We start from the raw sequence: 19511 nt of genomic DNA, 5'->3' as shown, positions 1-19511 counted from the left end.
CCACTCACACGCACTTCTTGTTTTAAAAGCTGGAAGCATATTTATGTTAGTATTTATGGAAGTAATTTTTTTAACTATAGCTGAAATGATGCTGAGGCTTTCCTTCACCAGAGGAAAGGAGCCGCTGTGTTTGATACAATCATTCGGGTTCCATTGCGCTGAGCCCTGAGACTCAGCAGTGCTGCAGGTCCGTAGAGTAAAAGAGGGGAAATGATCGAGAGTGAAAAGCCGCCAGTGACGTTGCGTAACCTCCTGGCTGTCTCCAGTTTAACCTGTGGTTTGACCCAGACAGTCCTTTTTTAGTCTGTCACGTGGAGCCACTGCGGGTAACACTGGCTATTTTTTTTTTTTGCCTCGTTCTGAACAGATTAGCTTTATTGAATAAAGGAAAACAAGAGGGAAACCGTTCCACTCTCAGTGAGGTCTCGTGAGGAATGTGGGGAGTTCAACGAGTCCGTGGATCTTACATGTCTCCCTGACATGGCGGATTTACTTTGGGATTTCTAGAACTCTTCTGGCAATGGTACATGTCATGAAAACCATGCCTATGGAGAGGTGTTTGTTATCATATGATATTTTGGAGTGAGTAAATTTGCCCATACATGCAATACTGACATAAATCATTGGTCGTTGATCATATTTGACCGCTGACCCCGATCAAAACATATATGGGGCCTGTTTCTGCCGACATGTGCATATTACCTCATTTACCTCATCTAACTTGTGCCCCTGCACATTGACTCTCTACCGATACACCCTGTATATAGCCTCGCTACTGTTATTTTACTACTGCTCTTTAATTATTATTTTTTTACATTTTCAAATGTTTTACTTATCTATTTTTTTACTTGGCACATATTGTTCTTAAAACTGCATTGTCGGTTAAGGGCTCGTAAGTAAGCATTTCACTGTTACAGCATTTCACTGTAACGTCTACACCTGTTGTATTTGGCGCATGTCACAAATACAATTTGCTTTGATTCCCAAGACACAGATTAAGCCTAGTCCTGGACTAAAAAGCTCTTCTCCATTGAGAATCTGTTAGTCCTGGACTAAAAAGCTCTTCTCCATTGAGAATCTGTTAGTCCTGGACTAAAAAGCTCTTCTCCATTGAGAATCTGTTAGTTCTGGACTAAAAAGCTCCTCTCCATTGAGAATCTGTTAGTCCTGGACTAAAAAGCTCTTCTCCATTGAGAATCTGTTAGTTCTGGACTAAAAAGCTCTTCTCCATTGAGAATCTGTTAGTTCTGGACTAAAAAGCTCTTCTCCATTGAGAATCTGTTAGTCCTGGACTAAAAAGATCTTCTCCATTGAGAATCTGTTAGTTCTGGACTAAAAAGCTCTTCTCCATTGAGAATCTGTTAGTCCTGGACTAAAAAGCTCTTCTCCATTGAGAATCTGTTAGTCCTGGACTAAAAACCTCTTCTCCATTGAGAATCTGTTAGTCCTGGACTAAAAACCTCTTCTCCATTGAGAATCTGTTAGTCCTGGACTAAAAAGCTCTTCTCTATTGAGAATCTGTTAGTCCTGAATTAGGTTTAATCTGTGTCTGGGAAAACGGCCCAAGAGGTACAGCCTCTGTCTGGACTTGTTTTGAACTCTTTTCCTCCATTCCCGCCCATCAGGAAGAGCAGAACCGCGGCAAACCCAACTGGGAGCACCTCAACGAGGACCTGCATGTCCTGATCACAGTGGAGGACGCACAGAACCGCGCTGAGATCAAGCTGAAGCGGGCTGTGGAGGAGGTCAACAAACTACTGGTGCCTGCGGTGAGTCAGTAGCCACGTGTCACTTCCTGTTGCTGAGGGCCCGTGATGCAGGGCTGAGAGGAAGCTCTCAGAAATGTCACCAGTCAGATGTGTTTATTTAAAGACCTGAGATTGATGTCATAAGTGTTCAAACATCAAGTGGTAAAGACGGATTGGTGTTTAATTCGCTCTAGACCACATTCCTGTGCTAACAGAGTCACGTGCCGTAATGTGCGTGAAAAGATGGTCATCACACTTCCTATTTCCTTCAAACGTGCTGAAATTGTAGAATCAGCTCGGCTGATTGGTCATGCAAGCAGTCAGCTGTATGTCGGTGACGACAGATACTGTAAATGACGACAGATAATGTACATGACGACAGATAATGTACATGACTACAGTATATCCCCAAATCAATAAACCACGTGTAAACATACAGCGGTTTCTTTTACAGAGAAATCAATACCAAAGATGTTGCTTTTTCAATCATGTTCATTTGTTTGTGTGTGCATGTGTGTGCATGTGCGTGCATGTGCGTGCATGTGCGTGCGTGTGCGTGTGTGTGCGTGAGAAGGAAAGAGAGGGAGAATGAGAGAGCTGATCATGGGGAATGGTATGTTTTTGCTGATCCACACATTCTCCCTTTCATTTCCTCTTTTGTCCCCTGAAATAGGAAGTGAGACTCTTCATTGGCGAAAAGGGGAAGTTTAGGAAGGAGCCTGTAGGATGGGGTAATCCCCTGAGTCTGCCATCTCAGTCTGCCATCTCAGTCTGCCATCTCAGTCTGCCATCTCAGTCTGCCATCTCAGTAGAGGGGGACTATTTTAGTTTGTGAAAGCATGGCTACTTAAAGGATCCACACTTGCTTTTTGTCCGACTGCCCAAATGCCTCGTGGTCAAAATAAATCTGTGTCATAGGCAGAGGGATTGAATGATGATTAAATAGTGGTGAAAGAGGATCATGGGTGAATTAGTCTAGTCTGTACATTCACTCCTGGAGGAATCTTTGTATCATATTACATGTCCTTCTCTGAGAACCTCCCCACGGTAGATGAATGACCGATGTTGAATGTGTGGCAGCCGACAGTATACTTAGTTGAATGTATCAATGCATAGCAACTAGCCAGGCCAGTTCATACACAAAGTCCTCTAACCTACCTGTTGGTGTTTCTTGTAAGTGAAAAGTGGTTTCCTGTCTGTGTCTCTCAGAAGTCCATTTAGGTGAGCATGACATTGGAGGACCTCCATAAGATCTTGTGATTGGCCGGCTGGCTGGCCCCTATCGGGTCATGGGTGCTCTCTGGGTTATGAAAGCTGTCGTACACAGATCGTGACAGGCTGCTAACACAGAGAGCATGGCCGGTGTAGCTGTCCTCGTTTATCAAATAACCACTCAAACATTAATGAAGAACACAAGACGAGCGAGGCCAGGCATCTGGGGGACCTGTGTGTGCGTATGCGCGAGGGAACAAGCAATGTTGTATTTACTGTTGGTCGGAGCTGTAATGAGCAGGGAGAGGTTACAAACTTTAGTTACAGTTGAAGTCGGAAGTTACTCACACTTAGGTTGGAGTCATTAAACATTTCTTGTTAACAAACTGTAGTTTTGGCAAGTGGGTTAGGACATCTACTTTGTGCATAAAACAAGTCATTTTTTCAACAATTGTTTACAGACAGATTATTTCACTTATAATTCACTGTATCACAATTCCAGTGGTTCAGAAGTTTACATACAGTAAGTTGACTGTGCCCTTAAACAGCTTGGAAAATTCCAGAAAATGTAATGGCTTCAGAAGCTTCTGATAGGCTAGTTGACATCATTTGAGTCAATTGGATATACCTGTGGATGTATTTCAAGGCCTACTTTCAAACTCAGTGCTTCTTTGCTTGACATCATGGGAAAATCAAAAGAAATCAGCCAAGACCTCAGAAAAAAATTGTAGACCTCCACAAGTCTGATTCATCCTTCTGAGCAATTTCCAAATGCCTGAAGGTACCACGTTCATCTGTACAAACAATAGTATCTAAGTATAAACACCATGGGACCACGCAGCCGCCATACCGCTCAGGAAGGAGACAATTTCTGTCTCCTAGAGATGAACGTAGTTTGGTGCGAAAAGTGCAAATCAATCCCAGAACAACCGCAAAGGACCTTGTGAAGATGCTGGAGGAAACGGGTACAAAATTACCTATATCCACAGTAAAACGAGTCCTATATTGACATAACCTGAAAGGCCGCTCAGCAAAGAAGAAGCCACTGCTCCAAAACCGCCATAAAAAAGCCAGACTACGGTTTGCAACTGCACATGGGGACAAAGATTGTACTTTTTGTAGAAATGTCCTCTGGTCTGATGAAACAAAAATAGAACTGTTTGGCCATAATGACCATCGTTATGTTTGGAGGAAAAACGGGGAGGGTTGCAAGCTGAAGAACACCATCCCAACCGTGAAGCACGGGGATGGCAGCATCATGTTGTGGCGGTGCTTTGCTGCAGGAGGGACTGGTGCACTTCACAAAATAGATGGCATCATGAGGTCGGAAAATGATGTGGATATATTGAAGCAACATCTCAAGACATCAGAAGTTAAAGCTTGGTTGCAAATGGGTTTTCGAAATGAACAATAACCCCAAGCATGCTTCCAAAGTTGTGGCAAAATGGCTTAAGGACAACAAAGTCAAGGAATTGGAGTGGCCATCAAAAAGCCCTGACCTCAATCCGATAGAACATTTTTGGACAGAACTGAAAAAGCGTGTGCGAGCAAGGAGGCCTACAAACCTGACTCAGTTACACCAGCTCTGTCAGGAGGAAATGGCAAAAATTCACCCATCTTATTGTGGGAAGCTTGTGGAAGGCTACCCGAAACGTGTGACTCAAGTTAAACAATTTAAAGGCAATGCTACCAAATACTAATTTCGTGTATGTAAACTTCTGACCCACTGGGAATGTGATGAAAGAAATAAAAGCTTAAATAAATCATTCTCTCTACTATTATTCTGACATTTCACATTCTTCAAATAAAGTGGTGATCCTAACTGACCTAAAACAGGGAATTTGTACTGGGATTAAATGTCAGGAATTGTGAAAAACTGGGTTTAAATGTATTTGGCTAAGGTGTATGTAAACTTCTGACTTCAACTGTAGTTGGAAGCAGGGCTGATTTGGAGGAATTGAATCACTCACTGCAACAGATTAGGAGATGACGTGACGTGATCACACGCCAGAGAGTGAGAGTGTAGGTTTGTTGTAGAGTTTTTGAAAGTTTGTATTTGAATGTTTTCAAACCACAACATTTAGGATTTTTTTTACCTCAAGTACAGAAACCTTTCAAGCACTTCTCCAGGCGTTGCACTGAAAAGGATAAGAAGTTTGCTTGATGGCCAATGTATTTCATTTTTTTTCTTCAAAATCGAATCAAACTTTATTTGTCACGTGCCGCGAACACAACAAGTGTAGACTTCACCGTGAAATGCTTACTTACAAGCCCTTAACCAACAGTGCAGTTCAAGAAGAGTTAAGAAAATATTTATCAAATAGACTAAAATAAAAATAAATAATAAAAAGTAACACAATAAAATAACAATATCGAGGCTGTATACAGGGGGTACCGGTACCGAGTCAGTGTGAGGGGGTACAGGTTAGTTGAGGTAATTTGTACATGTAGGTAGGGGTGAAGTGACTATGCAAAGATAATAAACAGCGAGTAGCAGCAGTGTACAAAAAGGGAGGAGGACGACGACAATGAAAAGTATTATTTTCAATTTTTCATTACTTCGATTTTTATTGTCGAGTCTAGTTTGTTGAAAATGGCTGTTTTTAAAGACTGTGAAGGGATGTGGCATATCTGCTGCTCTGCCTTGGTACTGCAGAAATAATGCTACGACTCCATCTCACTGGGCTGTCATGACAACTGCCATCTGTAATGAAGAAAATATACACTACCGGTCAAACGTTTTAGAACACCTACTCATTCACCGTTTTTTTCTTTCTTTATCCTATTTTCTACATTGTTGATGTCACGTTCGTTGAACGGAGGAGACCAAGGCGCAGCGTGATATGAATACATCTTCTATTATTTATTCATGAAGACCAACACTAAACAAACTATACAAAATAACAAAACAAACGTGAAGCTATCATACAAAAGTGCAGACACAGGCAACTAGACAAAAACACATACATCACCCATGTCACACCCTGACCTAACCAAAATAATAAAGAAAACAAAGAATACTAAGGTCAGGGCGTGACAGTAGAATAGTAGTGCAGATATCAAAACTATGAAATAACACATGAAATCATGTAGTAACCAAAAAAGTGTGAAACAAATATCTTTTATATTTGAGATTCTTCAAATAGCCACCCTTTGCCTTGATGAAAGCTTTGCACACTCTTGGTATTCTCAGATTCACCTGGAATGCTTTTCCAACAGTCTTGAAGGAGTTCCCACATATGCTGAGCACTTGTTGGCTGCTTTTCCTTCATTCTGCATTCTAACTCATCCCAAACCATCTCAATTTGGTTGAGGGCAGGTGATTGTGGAGGCCAGGTCATCTGATGCAGCACCATCACTCTCTGTCTTGGTCAAATAGCCCTTACACAGCCTGGAGGTGTGTTGGGTCATTGTCGTGTTGAAAAATAAATGATAATCCCACTAAGCCCAAACCAGATGGGATGGAGTATCGCTGCAGAATGATGTGGTAGCCATGCTGGTTAAGTGTGCCTTGAATTCTAAATAAATCACAGACTGTGTCACCAGCAAAGCACCCCCCACCCACACCCGGTTGGAACCAAACATCTCCAATTTGGACTCATCAGACCAAAGGACAGATTTCCACCAGTCTAATGTCTATTGCTCTTGTTTCTTGGCCTAAGCAAGTCTCTTCCTATTATTGGTGTCCTTTAGTAGTGGTTTCTTTGCAGCAATTCGACCATGCAGGCATGATTCACGCAGTCTCATCTGAACAGTTGTGGTTGAGATGTGTCTGTTACTTGAACTCTGTGAAGCATTTATTTGGGCTGCAATTTCTGAGGCTGGGAACTCAAATGAACTTATCCTCTGCAGCAGAGGTAACTCTGGGTCTTCCATTCCAGTGGCGGTCCTCATGAGAGACAGTTTCATCATAGCGCTTGATGATTTTTCAACTGCTCTTGACGAAACTTTCAAAGTTCTTAAAATGTTCCTTATTGACAGTCCTCCATATCTTAAAGTAATGATGAACTGTCATTTCTCTCTGCTTACAAATTAACTTTTGAGAAGGTACACCTGTTAATTGAAATTCATTCCAGGTGACTACCTCATGAAGCTGGTTGAGAGAATGCCTAGAGTGTGCAAAGCTGTCATCAAGGCAACGGGTGGCTATTTAGAGAATCTCAAATATAAAATATATGTTGATTTCTTTTGCTTACACTTTTTTCTTACTGCATGATTCCATATGTGTTATTTCATAGTTTCGATGTCTTCACTATTATTCTACCATGTAGAAACGTGTACACATAAAGAAAAACCCTGGAATGAGTAGGCGTGTCCAAACTTTTGACTGGTACTGTGTGTATACAGATTATTCGGGATCTCAATTTACTGTTGAGAGTTAGAATAGTAGAATCCACAAGTTGTAATTGCGAGACTTGTCAGTGCATCAGCATCCCTCTTGTTACATGTCACTCACTGACAGTCGCACAATTAGGCCTCGTCAGCTAACATTTTTTAGACTGGTAAATGAGTTAGTCTAGCCTACTATCTAAACGTGTAGTAATCGTGGCTGAATTACCGACTGGGAACACAGGGGCCCTGACCTCCACTGATCTTTGTTGTTGTTAGTCAGCCTCACTCAGATATCATGGTAACGTGGCATAATGTGTAGAATTGCGGGAAATCAACTTTAAAACGTAACATTTTGCTCTCCGCCGTCATGTGGGTTTCCCGGCCGTCCAAAACTGATTTGCCAGTGACAAAATCTCGCTTAGGCTTGTTTGCGTGTGTGCGTACGTGTGTGTTTGCGTGGATATGTGCGTGCCTGCTTGTGTGCTTATGCCTGCGTGCTTGTGTTAGTGTGTTAAAAGGGCAAATATCAAATATTATAACACTTCAAAGCCAATGTGGGATGTTTTTTTCTCCAAATATAGCTTTTTAGTGTTTTTAAATTGTATAGAAATGCAGTAAACGAGCTTTAACTTCAACATCCGGACCTCACTAAAGCATAGATCCTGGCAGCCCTCTGGCCACCTCCAATAGAGATGTCATCTCCATTTGGCCCCAGGCTTCCACCACAACAGACATTAGTGTTCTGGCTATCAGAGTAGAAATACCAGCATCCTAAAGGTAAAACCACTGTCCCTGTTGCCCCCACGACTCCGAAGCCCACCCCACCCGCCTGATGGTATCTCTACCCTCCACTTTTTACTCTACCCTCTCCCTCTCCTCAAGCCCCTCACCCCCCTTCCCCATCTCCTCTTCCCTCATCCCCTCTCTCCCCTTCCCCGTCTCCTCTTCCCCCAGCCCCTCTCTCCCCTTCCCCGTCTGCTCTTCCCTCAGCCCCTCTCTCCCCTTCCCCGTCTCCTCTTCCCCCAGCCCCTCTCTCCCCTTCCCCGTCTGCTCTTCCCTCAGCCCCTCTCTCCCATTCCCTGTCTCCTCTCTTCCCTCATCCCCTCTCTCCCCTTCCCTGTCTCCTCTTCCCTCAGCCCCTCTCTCCCCTTCCCCGTCTCCTCTTCCCCCAGCCCCTCTCTCCCCTTCCCCGTCTGCTCTTCCCTCAGCCCCTCTCTCCCCTTCCCTGTCTCCTCTTCCCTCATCCCCTCTCTCCCCTTCCCTGTCTCCTCTTCCCTCAGCCCCTCTCTCCCCTTCCCCGTCTCCTCTTCCCCCAGCCCCTCTCTCCCCTTCCCCGTCTGCTCTTCCCTCAGCCCCTCTCTCCCCTTCCCCGTCTGCTCTTCCCTCAGCCCCTCTCTCCCCTTCCCTGTCTCCTCTTCCCTCATTCCCTCTCTCCCCTTCCCTGTCTCCTCTTCCCTCAGCCCCTCTCTCCCCTTCCCCGTCTCCTCTTCCCTCAGGCCCTCTCTCCCCTTCCCCGTCTGCTCTTCCCTCAGCCCCTCTCTCCCCTTCCCCGTCTCCTCTTCCCTCAGGCCCTCTCTCCCCTTCCCCGTCTCCTCTTCCCTCAGCCCCTCTCTCCCCTTCCCCGTCTGCTCTTCCCTCAGCCCCTCTCTCCCCTTCCCCGTCTGCTCTTCCCTCAGCCCCTCTCTCCCCTTCCCTGTCTCCTCTTCCCTCATTCCCTCTCTCCCCTTCCCTGTCTCCTCTTCCCTCAGCCCCTCTCTCCCCTTCCCCATCTCCTCTTCCCTCAGGCCCTCTCTCCCCTTCCCCGTCTGCTCTTCCCTCAGCCCCTCTCTCCCCTTCCCCGTCTCCTCTTCCCTCAGGCCCTCTCTCCCCTTCCCCGTCTCCTCTTCCCTCAGCCCCTCTCTCCCCTTCCCCGTCTCCTCTTCCCTCAGGCCCTCTCTCCCCTTCCCCGTCTGCTCTTCCCTCAGCCCCTCTCTCCCCTTCCCCGTCTCCTCTTCCCTCAGGCCCTCTCTCCCCTTCCCCGTCTCCTCTTCCCCCAGCCCCTCTCTCCCCTCTACCATTTCCTTTTTCCCTCCAAATATCTTGAAATCACATCACCTGGTGAGAGCCATAATAGAACATCTCTATGCTGAGAACATCATCATCATCATTATCAGTAGCAGTCCATGTGTGCTTGCAGCATTCAGTGACTAGCACCGGTGATAAGGGTAATTATCAGTACTGGCATTGTATCATGAGTAAGACCAGTCCCCTGTGTGATTATGCCAGTACTACTCCCTCTGCAGTTTGCCACTGAGCCATACAAAATTAGGGAGACATAATCGTGTGTGTGTGTGTGTGTGTGTGTGTGTGTGTGTGTGTGTGTGTGTGTGTGTGTGTGTGTGTGTGTGTGTGTGTGTGCGTGTGTGTGTGTGTGTGTGTGTGTGTGTGTGTGTGTGTGTGTGTGTGTGTGTGTGTGTGTGTGTGTGTGTGTGTGTGTGTGTGTGTGTGTGTGTGTGTGTGTGTGTGTGCATATGCGCAACGTTCTGACTCACTCAGAACGTAAGTCAGAATATTCCTCCAAAGTCTTTGACTCCAATTCTCTGGATGCACCGTACTCAGAAAGTGCCTTCAGTCGTACATATGATTTGTAGGGACATTGTGTCTTTGGACTGTCCTCCAGCCTGTCAGACCCCTCTATCTGTCCACTGGTTGCATTAACCTCTACACTGACCTTGACCATGTGAATCATCCCCGTCACTTTCATGCATTTAACCCTTAAAACGCCTCCCTTAAACCAGCGAATCACAAAGACTCACGTGCTCGGTTCCTCAGACAGTAAATGGGAGGAAGTGCAACTTCAGCACTAGGCTGTATGTGTGTATGCGCCAGATAAGAAAAAAGTTGACGTCATAGGTATTATAAGCACTCATGCCAACAGAAAACTCTGCCATCTTCTGCCACCTGCTGTAATCAGTCCCTGCAGGATTGCAATTTTTTTTAAGTACATTGATTGGTTCAAATTGCGAGCCCTCTTTTTGTAGTGCGGTGGTCAGACAGTTTTTTTATCCAGTAATATTGCAGTGATTTGATTGTTATATGTGGTAATAGTGCAGGGATTGGTCAAATTTGCAAGCCCTCGTGTAATATGCAGGCAATTGTTGATTTTGCACGCAAAACAAAGGTTTTTGCGGTATTGCTAAATCCTGGAGGGACTGGATAGTGCTGTCACAGATAGGACTGGAGGCTCTCTCTGCTGCCTGTCTCTCCCTGTGCATCCCCAGTAGTAGCAGCAGGAGCACAGTATACTCAGAGCCTAAACCGTCGGGTGCTGAGGGGACCAGCTTTAATTAAAGTCCTGTCTATCAGCAGGGCCCCGCAATGGCTCCTGGCCTCTACCACTGACAGATAGAGGCAGGCTCTAATTGCCAGGGCCCAAAGATAAAGTGGAATTCAAATGGTGTGTGTCTGTGGGGTGGTGTGTGTGTGTGTGTGTGTGTGTGTGTGTGTGTGTGTCCCCATAGGCTTGACCAGCTGTGCAAGTATAGTGTTTGAGCAAGCATACACACTATGTCTGGGACTCAGACCTCCTGCTGCCAAGCCCAGCCTGTCAGTCATGTCACCTCCTTAGCTCCTAGCCGAGGAGGAATACTGGATCTACACTTGACACTTTTTATTAAACTCTTTTTTGTCCCGAGGGAAACACTGAGCGCTTCGCACCATTTCTTGGTTTTGTCGCGCCCCCACACACACACACACGTCTTTCTCCCTTTGTCTCCCTCGCTCTCCGTTTCTCACTCTCACTCTGTCACACTCGTTTTGAAACTCACATACTCCACTCTGTTCATAAACTGTAATCGTGCACCCGCACACACACACACGCACGCACGCACGCACGCACGCACGCACACACACACTCACATCTAGACACACGTGTTCTCTTCTCTGAGAAGGCCTTGAGTGCTGCTGAGATTCTAGGAGGCTGGGTGCATCGGTCCAAAAGGCCCAGGCCACTTGTGAATTTGAGTCTGCATCTGCAAGTGTCCAGCGGAGGGATTTCCCAGCATGTTCCGTTCCGTGGGGGTTTAGTCACAGACAGCTGACACATTGTCGACAGCATTAAATACACTCTCACTAACAGATACTTCAAAGGTGGCTGGATATGCATCTGCAATTCCCGCACATCCTTAGGGGGTTGGGAACTTGATTCAAATCAATTCAATGTACAAGCCAGGCCAAGGGAGAATCAGCCATGTGTGAGGTGAAAGAGGCAAAGGAAGCAGAGGGAAGCAGAGGTATTTGTGCTCTTGTTATAGTATGTGTGAAGAGAGAGCGCTGCAGAATGACTGAACAAAAGCCCACTGGTTTGTGGGAGTTCCCATCTGTTCCCTCTGCAGCACAATAGACCCTCTCTTGCATGACATGTTTTTCTGCTGCTCACGGTTACTGAGAGTGCAGAGCCCCAACCCAGGACGCAGGAGGGCGGGCCAGGCCAGGACCCAGGAGGGCGGGCCAGGCCAGGACCCAGGAGGGCGGGCCAGGCCAGGACGCAGGAGGGCGGGCCAGGCCAGGACGCAGGAGGGCGGGCCAGGCCAGGACACAGGAGGGCGGGCCAGGCCAGCACCCAGGAGGGCGGGCCAGGCCAGCACCCAGGAGGGCGGGCCAGCCCAGGACCCAGGAGGGCGGGCCAGGCCAGGACCCAGGAGGGCGGGCCAGGCCAGGACCCAGGAGGGCGGGCCAGGCCAGGACGCAGGAGGGCGGGCCAGGCCAGGACGCAGGAGGGCGGGCCAGACCAGGACACAGGAGGGCGGGCCAGGCCAGCACCCAGGAGGGCGGGCCAGGCCAGCACCCAGGAGGGCGGGCCTTGCCAGCACCCAGGAGGGCGGGCCAGCCCAGCACCCAGGAGGGCGGGCCAGCCCAGGACCCAGGAGGGCGGGCCAGGCCAGGACCCAGGAGGGCGGGCCAGCCCTGCTGAATAGAGTTTAGATGTACCTGAGACTTGGTCGCTGTGTGCGTTTGGGGTGGGGGTAGTTGGTGGGTGGTTGGGTGGTGTGCGTGTCTGTGTGCATTTGTGTATGCATTTGGGTATGCCTTCATTCACGCATGTAGGTGTACAGTATGCTTATGCATGTGTAACGATGTGTGTGTGCGTGGCTCTGGTGCTTGTATGTGTGAACAGCAGGGACCTCTTCTCTGGTCACATGATTGAGTAGTCATCTAGGTCTTTGAGGCTGAAAGACCATCAAAAGAGCCTTTGTTTACAACTGGAGTGTAGAAGTCCTGAGCTCTGGCTTTCTTCTCCTGTGGGGCTGGATAATGCTCTCTGTGGGGCTCTCCTCTCCCCTTCCCTTCCCTGCTTTACTTTGGGCTCATGAGTTCATCTCTCTCATCTCTCTCTCTGTCTCTCTGTCTCTCTGTGTCTTTCTCTCTCTCATCTGTCACACACACACACACACATATTCACTCACTCACTCACTTTCATTTCCATTCACTCTCATTCCCTTTTTCTCTCACAGACTGACATTCTCTCGTTTTCTCTCTCTCGCTGCTGTCACTCACTCACTCACTTCTCCTTTCATTCACGTTCATTCTCATTCTCTCTGGAAAACAAAGGCACACATTCTGTCCCCCTCTCTTTCCCTCTGTTAAATCATTTTGGAGAGTTGAGTATGTCTCGCTGAATCAATACAGTGGAAAATCCACCCTGTCCTGGGTAAACAGCCATGTTTGGGAACGCACCCAGCAGCTCTCTCTCTCTCTCTCTCTCTCTCTCTCTCTCTCTCTCTCTCTCTCTCTCTCTCTCTCTCTCTCTCTCTCTCTCTCTCTCTCTCTCTCTCTCTCTCTCTCTCTCTCTCTCTCTCTCTTTCTCTCTCTTTCTCTCTCTTTCTCTCTCTCTCTCTCTCTCTCTCTCTCTCTCTCTCTCTCTCTCTCTCTCTCTCTCTCTCTCTCTCTCTCTCTCTCTCTCTGTCTATTTCTCTCTCTCTTTCTTTCTTTACATTGGGGATCAGGCTGAAAAATCAGGGGCTCTGGTGAAAGGAGGTAGAAAATGCATCTCCGTGGCAACCTGTTGAGTGGCCCTCGTACCGGGCCTTCAAAAGAGCCCGAGCCATGTGCCTGTAAATAGAGAGGCTTGAATTCCTCACAGACTGCCCGTTTTCAGACAGCAAGGGGCGATCAAGGACCCCCCAAGCTCTGGGAAACAAGATGTCCGTCTACATCTTCACCCTATTGCGCATTTCTCCCCCTCTTTTTCCTCCTCCATCTCCTCCCCTCTGGCAGTGAGGGATTCTTTTTTGTTGTTGACATTTAGAGAGTTCACTTGGAAAATAGATGCGACAGTTGCCTACTACAGTGTGCGTCGTTTTAAATTTTTTTTTTTTTTCCCCGCAAAAAACGCCCGTGTCCACTGACCATTTAGGCAAATTGCGCATTCATTAATTATAAATTGGCGACAGCCTGTATGCCGTCACACCAATCTATTTCATGTCTGAGGTCGCCCGCGAAAAGCCCGCATGGATAGAATGCAATAATTGACTAATATTTGACATATTCTATGAATTCTCATGTCCCAATGTATCGCCACGGTAAAACTTACACTCCTATAGATATATATTTTGTCACCTTTATTTAATTAGGCAAGTCAGTTAAGAACAAATTCATATTGATAAGGACAGCCTAGGAACAGTGGGTTAACTGCCTTGCTCAGGCGCAGAACGACAGATTTTTACCTTGTCAGCTCGGGGATTCGATCTAGCAACCTTTTGGTTACTGGACCAAGGCTCTAACCACTAGGCTACCTGCCGCCCCTATTGGATGGTGAGAGCAGAAAAACAAATTAGAAGCAATTCTGCCATTCTTGAAAGTCAGGACAATCCTTGTCCTGCAAAGAAACATCATTTTATAGTTTAACATTTGGATTTTGCAAGCAGTAGGCGTTTAGAATGAAATGTGGAGTGGAGCTTTATAGTTACACCACATGCCGCACATCCATCATTTATTTGAAAAACACCGTTTTCATCATCATGTCGTTGCAATGAAGAAGAATCCAACCCCTGTCGAACCGCTACAATTTTTGTCGATCTTTAGGAAATATCTCCTCTATCTGCCGTTCCCATTTACACATGTCAGAATATATTTTATTGCGACATTACTCTCAATGGAAAACTGCCTGGTGGTTTGAGAGTAGATGGACAGACCGAAAAATGAATCTAGCTCCGCAGTGCAGTTTTGCTTAGATGTAGCATTTCACCAGATAGCTGCCTGCCTGCCTGCCATCCTGAGGCGTGCGTGAAATGAAATGTCACCTCTGAAATAAAGGCCTGCTTCTGTCACGAAAACATCTCATTTCCCACACTGCAAGGCTGTTACTGTGTAATGGCACACTTGACCTCAATGCTGTTACAGACCTTTGTTCAAAAAGGCAAACGGTGTCTTTGTGTGTGAGAAAGGATTGCAGCGGTGTTTATCGAAGACTAGGTCGTACAGCACCCTGCAGTGGCTTCAGAAAATGTTCGGCAAATCAAGTAAGAATGAATTATTTGACTTCCGTGCATTTTGTTAGAGATCTATCCAATTGGCATTTTAGGCCATTTGGAAGACCATTTTTTTTCCAAGGGCTTGATCATTATGAGCTCAACACTTCAAAATGGACCCTATGCACAGAAGCCTCTCACGGTTGCCTAGAAGCTCTCATGCCGAACCCAAAGGCCTCCGAGACACACTCAATGAACGTTTATCATGATCCATGTATCCCTCTGAATGCACAACATACTGTAGCTACATGCAGTGAAATACCACCCCCACAAGAGGTATTTCCACCAGAGTATTCTCACAAAGATCCCTTCATCAATACGCTTCTTCACTATTACAATCCAGATTGTTTGGCTCTGACAATGATGGAGATAAGACCCTTTTTTTTTGAGAGCGGATAGCAATTCCAATCCACCGCCAGACCACCAATTAGAATGCAGCCTGTAAGATGAATAATGGACAAGGACATACATTTTTTACACAAAAAAAAAAAGTCCTCAAATCTATTTTTCATCAAGGTAGACGGGCAGCGGGCCTGTAAATTGGCCTCTTTTGGAAGATTAGAGAACGTGAAGAGATGTGGAGACTCTCTTTCCCCCGCCGTATGTATCTCTGAGGTACGGGCACAGAGAAACAGACAGACAGATCGGAGAGGAAGTGACATCGCTGTGGCGGTCTGAGTGTGTCGTGAAGGCCGAGTAGTGTCTTCTAAAGGGAGATAAGGGCGCTGGGGCACCGCGGCAGGGTGATGTCTTCCCTGCCCGCTGTTTAACTGGCATGTGAACCCCAGTTTGTGCCGAGGATGGGTAAACAAGCCACTGTAGAGAGAGAGGGCCACTCCAAACACTCAACTGAGTTTAAAGGGAGACTGCTTGTGAAATGTCCATCCTTTTCAAAGCTGTATATTTAATGAGTTTATGTTCCCCTCCTGGTTTGATCTGTATTCTGGTAGGAAGTGGTGCCCTGCATGGTGGAGTAACCCACTGTGTGCCTTTGATCGTGTGTGTGTGTGTGTGTGTGTGTGTGTGTGTGTGTGTGTGTGTGTGTGTGTGTGTGTGTGTGTGTGTGTGTGTGTGTGTGTGTGTGTGTGTGTGTGTGTGTGTGTGTGTGTGTGTGTGTGTGTGTGTGTGTGTGTGTGTGTGTGTGTGTGTGTGTGTATATCGTGCGTGCAGATTCTAGCTCTGTAGCATTGCAGGCATAACTAAATGAAACACGGAAAGGTTTTCATGCGCCATCCATTCCTAATGTACCCAGCTCATGGGAATGGAGATCACTCTCTCCCTTTGTGTCACTGCTCTTTGCTCGTCACCCAAATCATGTCGTTCAAGTCATACAACCCCTTCCATTACTGGATTTGTGCATAAATCCTTTCTAACCTTTAGGTACAAGGAGAAGTAGGAAGGATAGCGGTCCCATTTCAGTGACCTAGCACCGGGGTTATTCTTTCAGACTTGTGGGAGGGAAAGGGGCCACATTAATACTGTCCTATTTTAGAGGATATCCAAGCCTCATAACAACCTTACCATAATAACCAACCGTATCACTGTAGTAATAGTAATACAGATCACTACACACATGTTAGATACAGTTCGGTGGATAGTAGCTCTATCATATTTTTGGGGCTGGTGTTTACACAGCAACTAGGGATGCGCGATATATCGGTGAGCATATCGGAATCGGCCGATATTAGCTAAAAATGGCAACATCGGGCATCTGCCAAGAAATAAGCTCATCAACTGCGTCTGCAGCAGACGGGATACCCTCTGTCAGGGCATTGAAACTCCTGCTCAATAAAACTGGCGACAGACCGCGGGGTTAAAACTTGCAAAAGTCGTCTACTAGAGGCTGTGAACAAGCACATTCTCTCTGAGCTTCTTTACTCTGTCGCCGCCATGCGCGGTACAAGGATGCAGACAAGAAACAGGGTTTACGTGAAATGTTACATACACCGCTGGACAGGATGGAAGCGGACACAGTGACAGTGAAGAGAGGCCACGGACAGACAGAGCTGAAACTTCACTGCTCGATCCGGGTTGAGAATGAAACGACTGAAAAAATGAACAATGAAACAGCACAGCAAGTAAGTGAAAGAAATACGTTTTGATGATGTTTTACTGGTAATGGGGACATACGTAAATGCCAACAAAATGACTTTTTGGTCAGTGTGGTGTGTGTGTAACCTTTATTTAACTAGGCAAGTCAGTTAAGGACAAAACCCACATCTCGACAAGAGAAACACCACTAACAGCAACTCATACAACAAGGCCCCAAAAGGTCTGCAATATCCTGAAATCATACAGTCTTTGCTATGTTACCCTGAGCTCAATTCAACCTTCACATGTAGTCCCACGTGTAACCTGCTAACGATGTGCATTATAAGCCATCCAACTGATGTACTGATATTGACTGATTCTGCTAATACGGTATTAACCTTTATCAAATCGCGTTGGAGTCACAACACTAGCCCATCCTACATTCTTTCTCCGGGACAAGTGTCTGGCCGTGATGCAGTCATGTCTAGGCATTCTATCAGAGCAGCCTATTAACATTGCAGAGATCACACACAGTAACCTCATGCACTGGGGACACCACCACTCCCCCCCTCCCTCCCTCCCTCCCTCTCTCTTTTGCCAAAGCCAATTAACATGAAAGCTCCATGCGCCTGGAGCAGCACAGGGAACTCTCAAAGATTATCAGGCGAGATGCTGAAGGCTTCCTTAAGTCGCCCCCCCTCCCGTTTACTTCCCGTGACCTACCATGACTTTGAATTCTCACCCAGTTTTGAGAGTGTGTGCGTGAGAAAGCACACGGTGGCTAGTTACCATACACAGTACACATAGACACACACACAGTTGGACAAATATACTTAGCTTAGTACTCATCAGTAAGTACACACTACGCAGGTACATGTACACATGCCATTTGCCAATACTCCAGGGCTGTTGTGGGAGATGAAACAAAATGTGTCATTTAAAGGCACACACGTACACAGACACACACCTATTTCCCAAGCAGGAAACACTTTTCCCCCACCCAGCACTAGACTGTTCTCAGAATAACCCCGTGGTCTCATTGTACCCTCCTCATCTCTCCTCATTGTGCGAGCCCGGAGACAAAGGAGAGACGGCCAGGTTGTGCTGTTTGAGCCTTACTTAATCAAGCCTCTTATTGGTGTTTGGACATTGAGTTGCACAAAGTCGTGTAACAACTTGTTGACTCTTGAAGGCCCCCTATTTTCTCTGATGCGTCAGCATTGTGTAGGATCTGAAGTCACAGATCCTACACATGTTGAATAGGGGAATATAGCCTTTGCTACCATGGCCTCTGGCCTCGTTGGTGGGTAAACATGGACGGTGTTTGCGCTGTGCATTTTAACGAGTGTTCATCTAATTATCCAGCTAGGCCAATTAAAAGGGGTGCTACAACTCTAATTAACATATATATTGGATTAAGAGCCAATTACACTGATGAAGCTATAATGCTGAGGCTTACATGAGTCTTTATCTCTCTCTCGTGTGTGTGTGTGTGTGTGTGTGTGTGTGTGTGTGTGTGTGTGTGTGTGTGTGTGTGTGTGTGTGTGTGTGTGTTGTGTGTGTACATTCTGCATGTGGACGGTTGGTGTGTGTGTGTACATTCTGCATGTGGACTGTGTGTGCGTGCGTGTGTGTGTGTGTGCGTGTGCCTGCGTGCGTGTTAAAACGAACAGGAAACAAGGCTTTTCCACAGAATGTTTTCTCTGTACTGATCAGCGGCATCTCTGTGTCCTGCCTCTGTCTCAGCTTAAAGGAAGGGCGGCGTAATGCAGTGTGATGTTCAGCCCTGCACTCCTGCCTGTCTACAGCTGCACTGTAATTAATGGGGACTGTGTCTTTGGAAGGAAAAGCTCTGCCTTGCAGTTAACTAAACTCCCCGGGCCAAACTTTCCCTCGTCAGAGCCTCTCAAATGACTGATCTCATTAGCTGTAGTTCTTTCCCCTCTCTTGGCTCTGGTGCAAGTAGAGATGGGACTTCGCTGGATTGAAAGTTTGGGGGAGAAACTGGTTGTTGGGAAACTGGTCAGTGTCCGCGTGGTTGGGGAGAGACAGGGAACGCATGAGTGGATGAGGCGACGCCGTGGCTGGCTGCCAGGACCGAGGAGGGAAGAGAGGGGGAGTAGAGGGGCGATGTTCAGAGATGGCAGCTGTACTCGGTGGGAGTGGGATGAGTTCCTGGAGAGAAAGAGGGGGGAGAGAGAGAGAGAGGCGTCTGTTTTCCACATCCACCCCTGTCCTTCTCCGTGTCCCACTCCAACCAATTAGAGCGCGACCCTGCCCGTCCTCCTCCTAAACAGCCAATTGGAGGGGCTGTCTGAGTTGACAGACGCAGGCCCTTGCCCTTGAGAGGGGGAGTTACATTGTAAAACCTGCTGTAATGTTGTAATGTTCACTCCAGACTCACTTTTACCACTGTGTTAATCGGTTTTATCACCGTCATCACTCTACTTTGCATTTGTTTCATGTCATTTACCAGAAATATACAGAGGACAAGAGCCGCATTTTAATGAGAATTTCAACCATAAATGTTTATTGGAATTTGTTCTGTAAAATACGAGAAAGCGATAGGTGTTTACTGATCATATTTAAGCCCAAAGCAAAAGGAAAGAGTGTAAGAGAAAGAAAGAGATGAGAGAGAGAGAGAGAGAGCTTCAATCTGACAGGCTGTGATGGAAAGGGG

At 46.7% G+C, this 19511-nt stretch overlaps 2 protein-coding genes across 3 annotated transcripts in view; one reads left to right on the top strand and one right to left on the bottom strand.

Annotated features, from left to right (window-relative positions):
* The window catches only part of LOC118401088 (serine/threonine-protein phosphatase 2A 56 kDa regulatory subunit delta isoform-like), a 633889-nt gene that overhangs the window by 230530 nt on the left and 383848 nt on the right, over nucleotides 1-19511 (bottom strand). The window lies entirely within an intron of this gene.
* Nucleotides 1-19511, top strand: part of LOC118401216 (protein quaking-like) — a 109963-nt gene that overhangs the window by 72689 nt on the left and 17763 nt on the right. For both annotated transcript variants that reach the window (XM_052477468.1, XM_052477459.1), the window contains exon 4: nucleotides 1626-1769. In XM_052477468.1, the coding sequence (XP_052333428.1) occupies nucleotides 1626-1769 (144 nt within the window). The remainder of the gene's footprint in view (nucleotides 1-1625; nucleotides 1770-19511) is intronic.

This window comes from Oncorhynchus keta, chromosome 2 (genome assembly GCF_023373465.1).
Source record: "Oncorhynchus keta strain PuntledgeMale-10-30-2019 chromosome 2, Oket_V2, whole genome shotgun sequence".
In the NCBI taxonomy this organism is placed as follows: Eukaryota; Metazoa; Chordata; class Actinopteri; order Salmoniformes; family Salmonidae; genus Oncorhynchus; species Oncorhynchus keta.
This window is presented reverse-complemented; position numbering and strand designations above follow the sequence as displayed.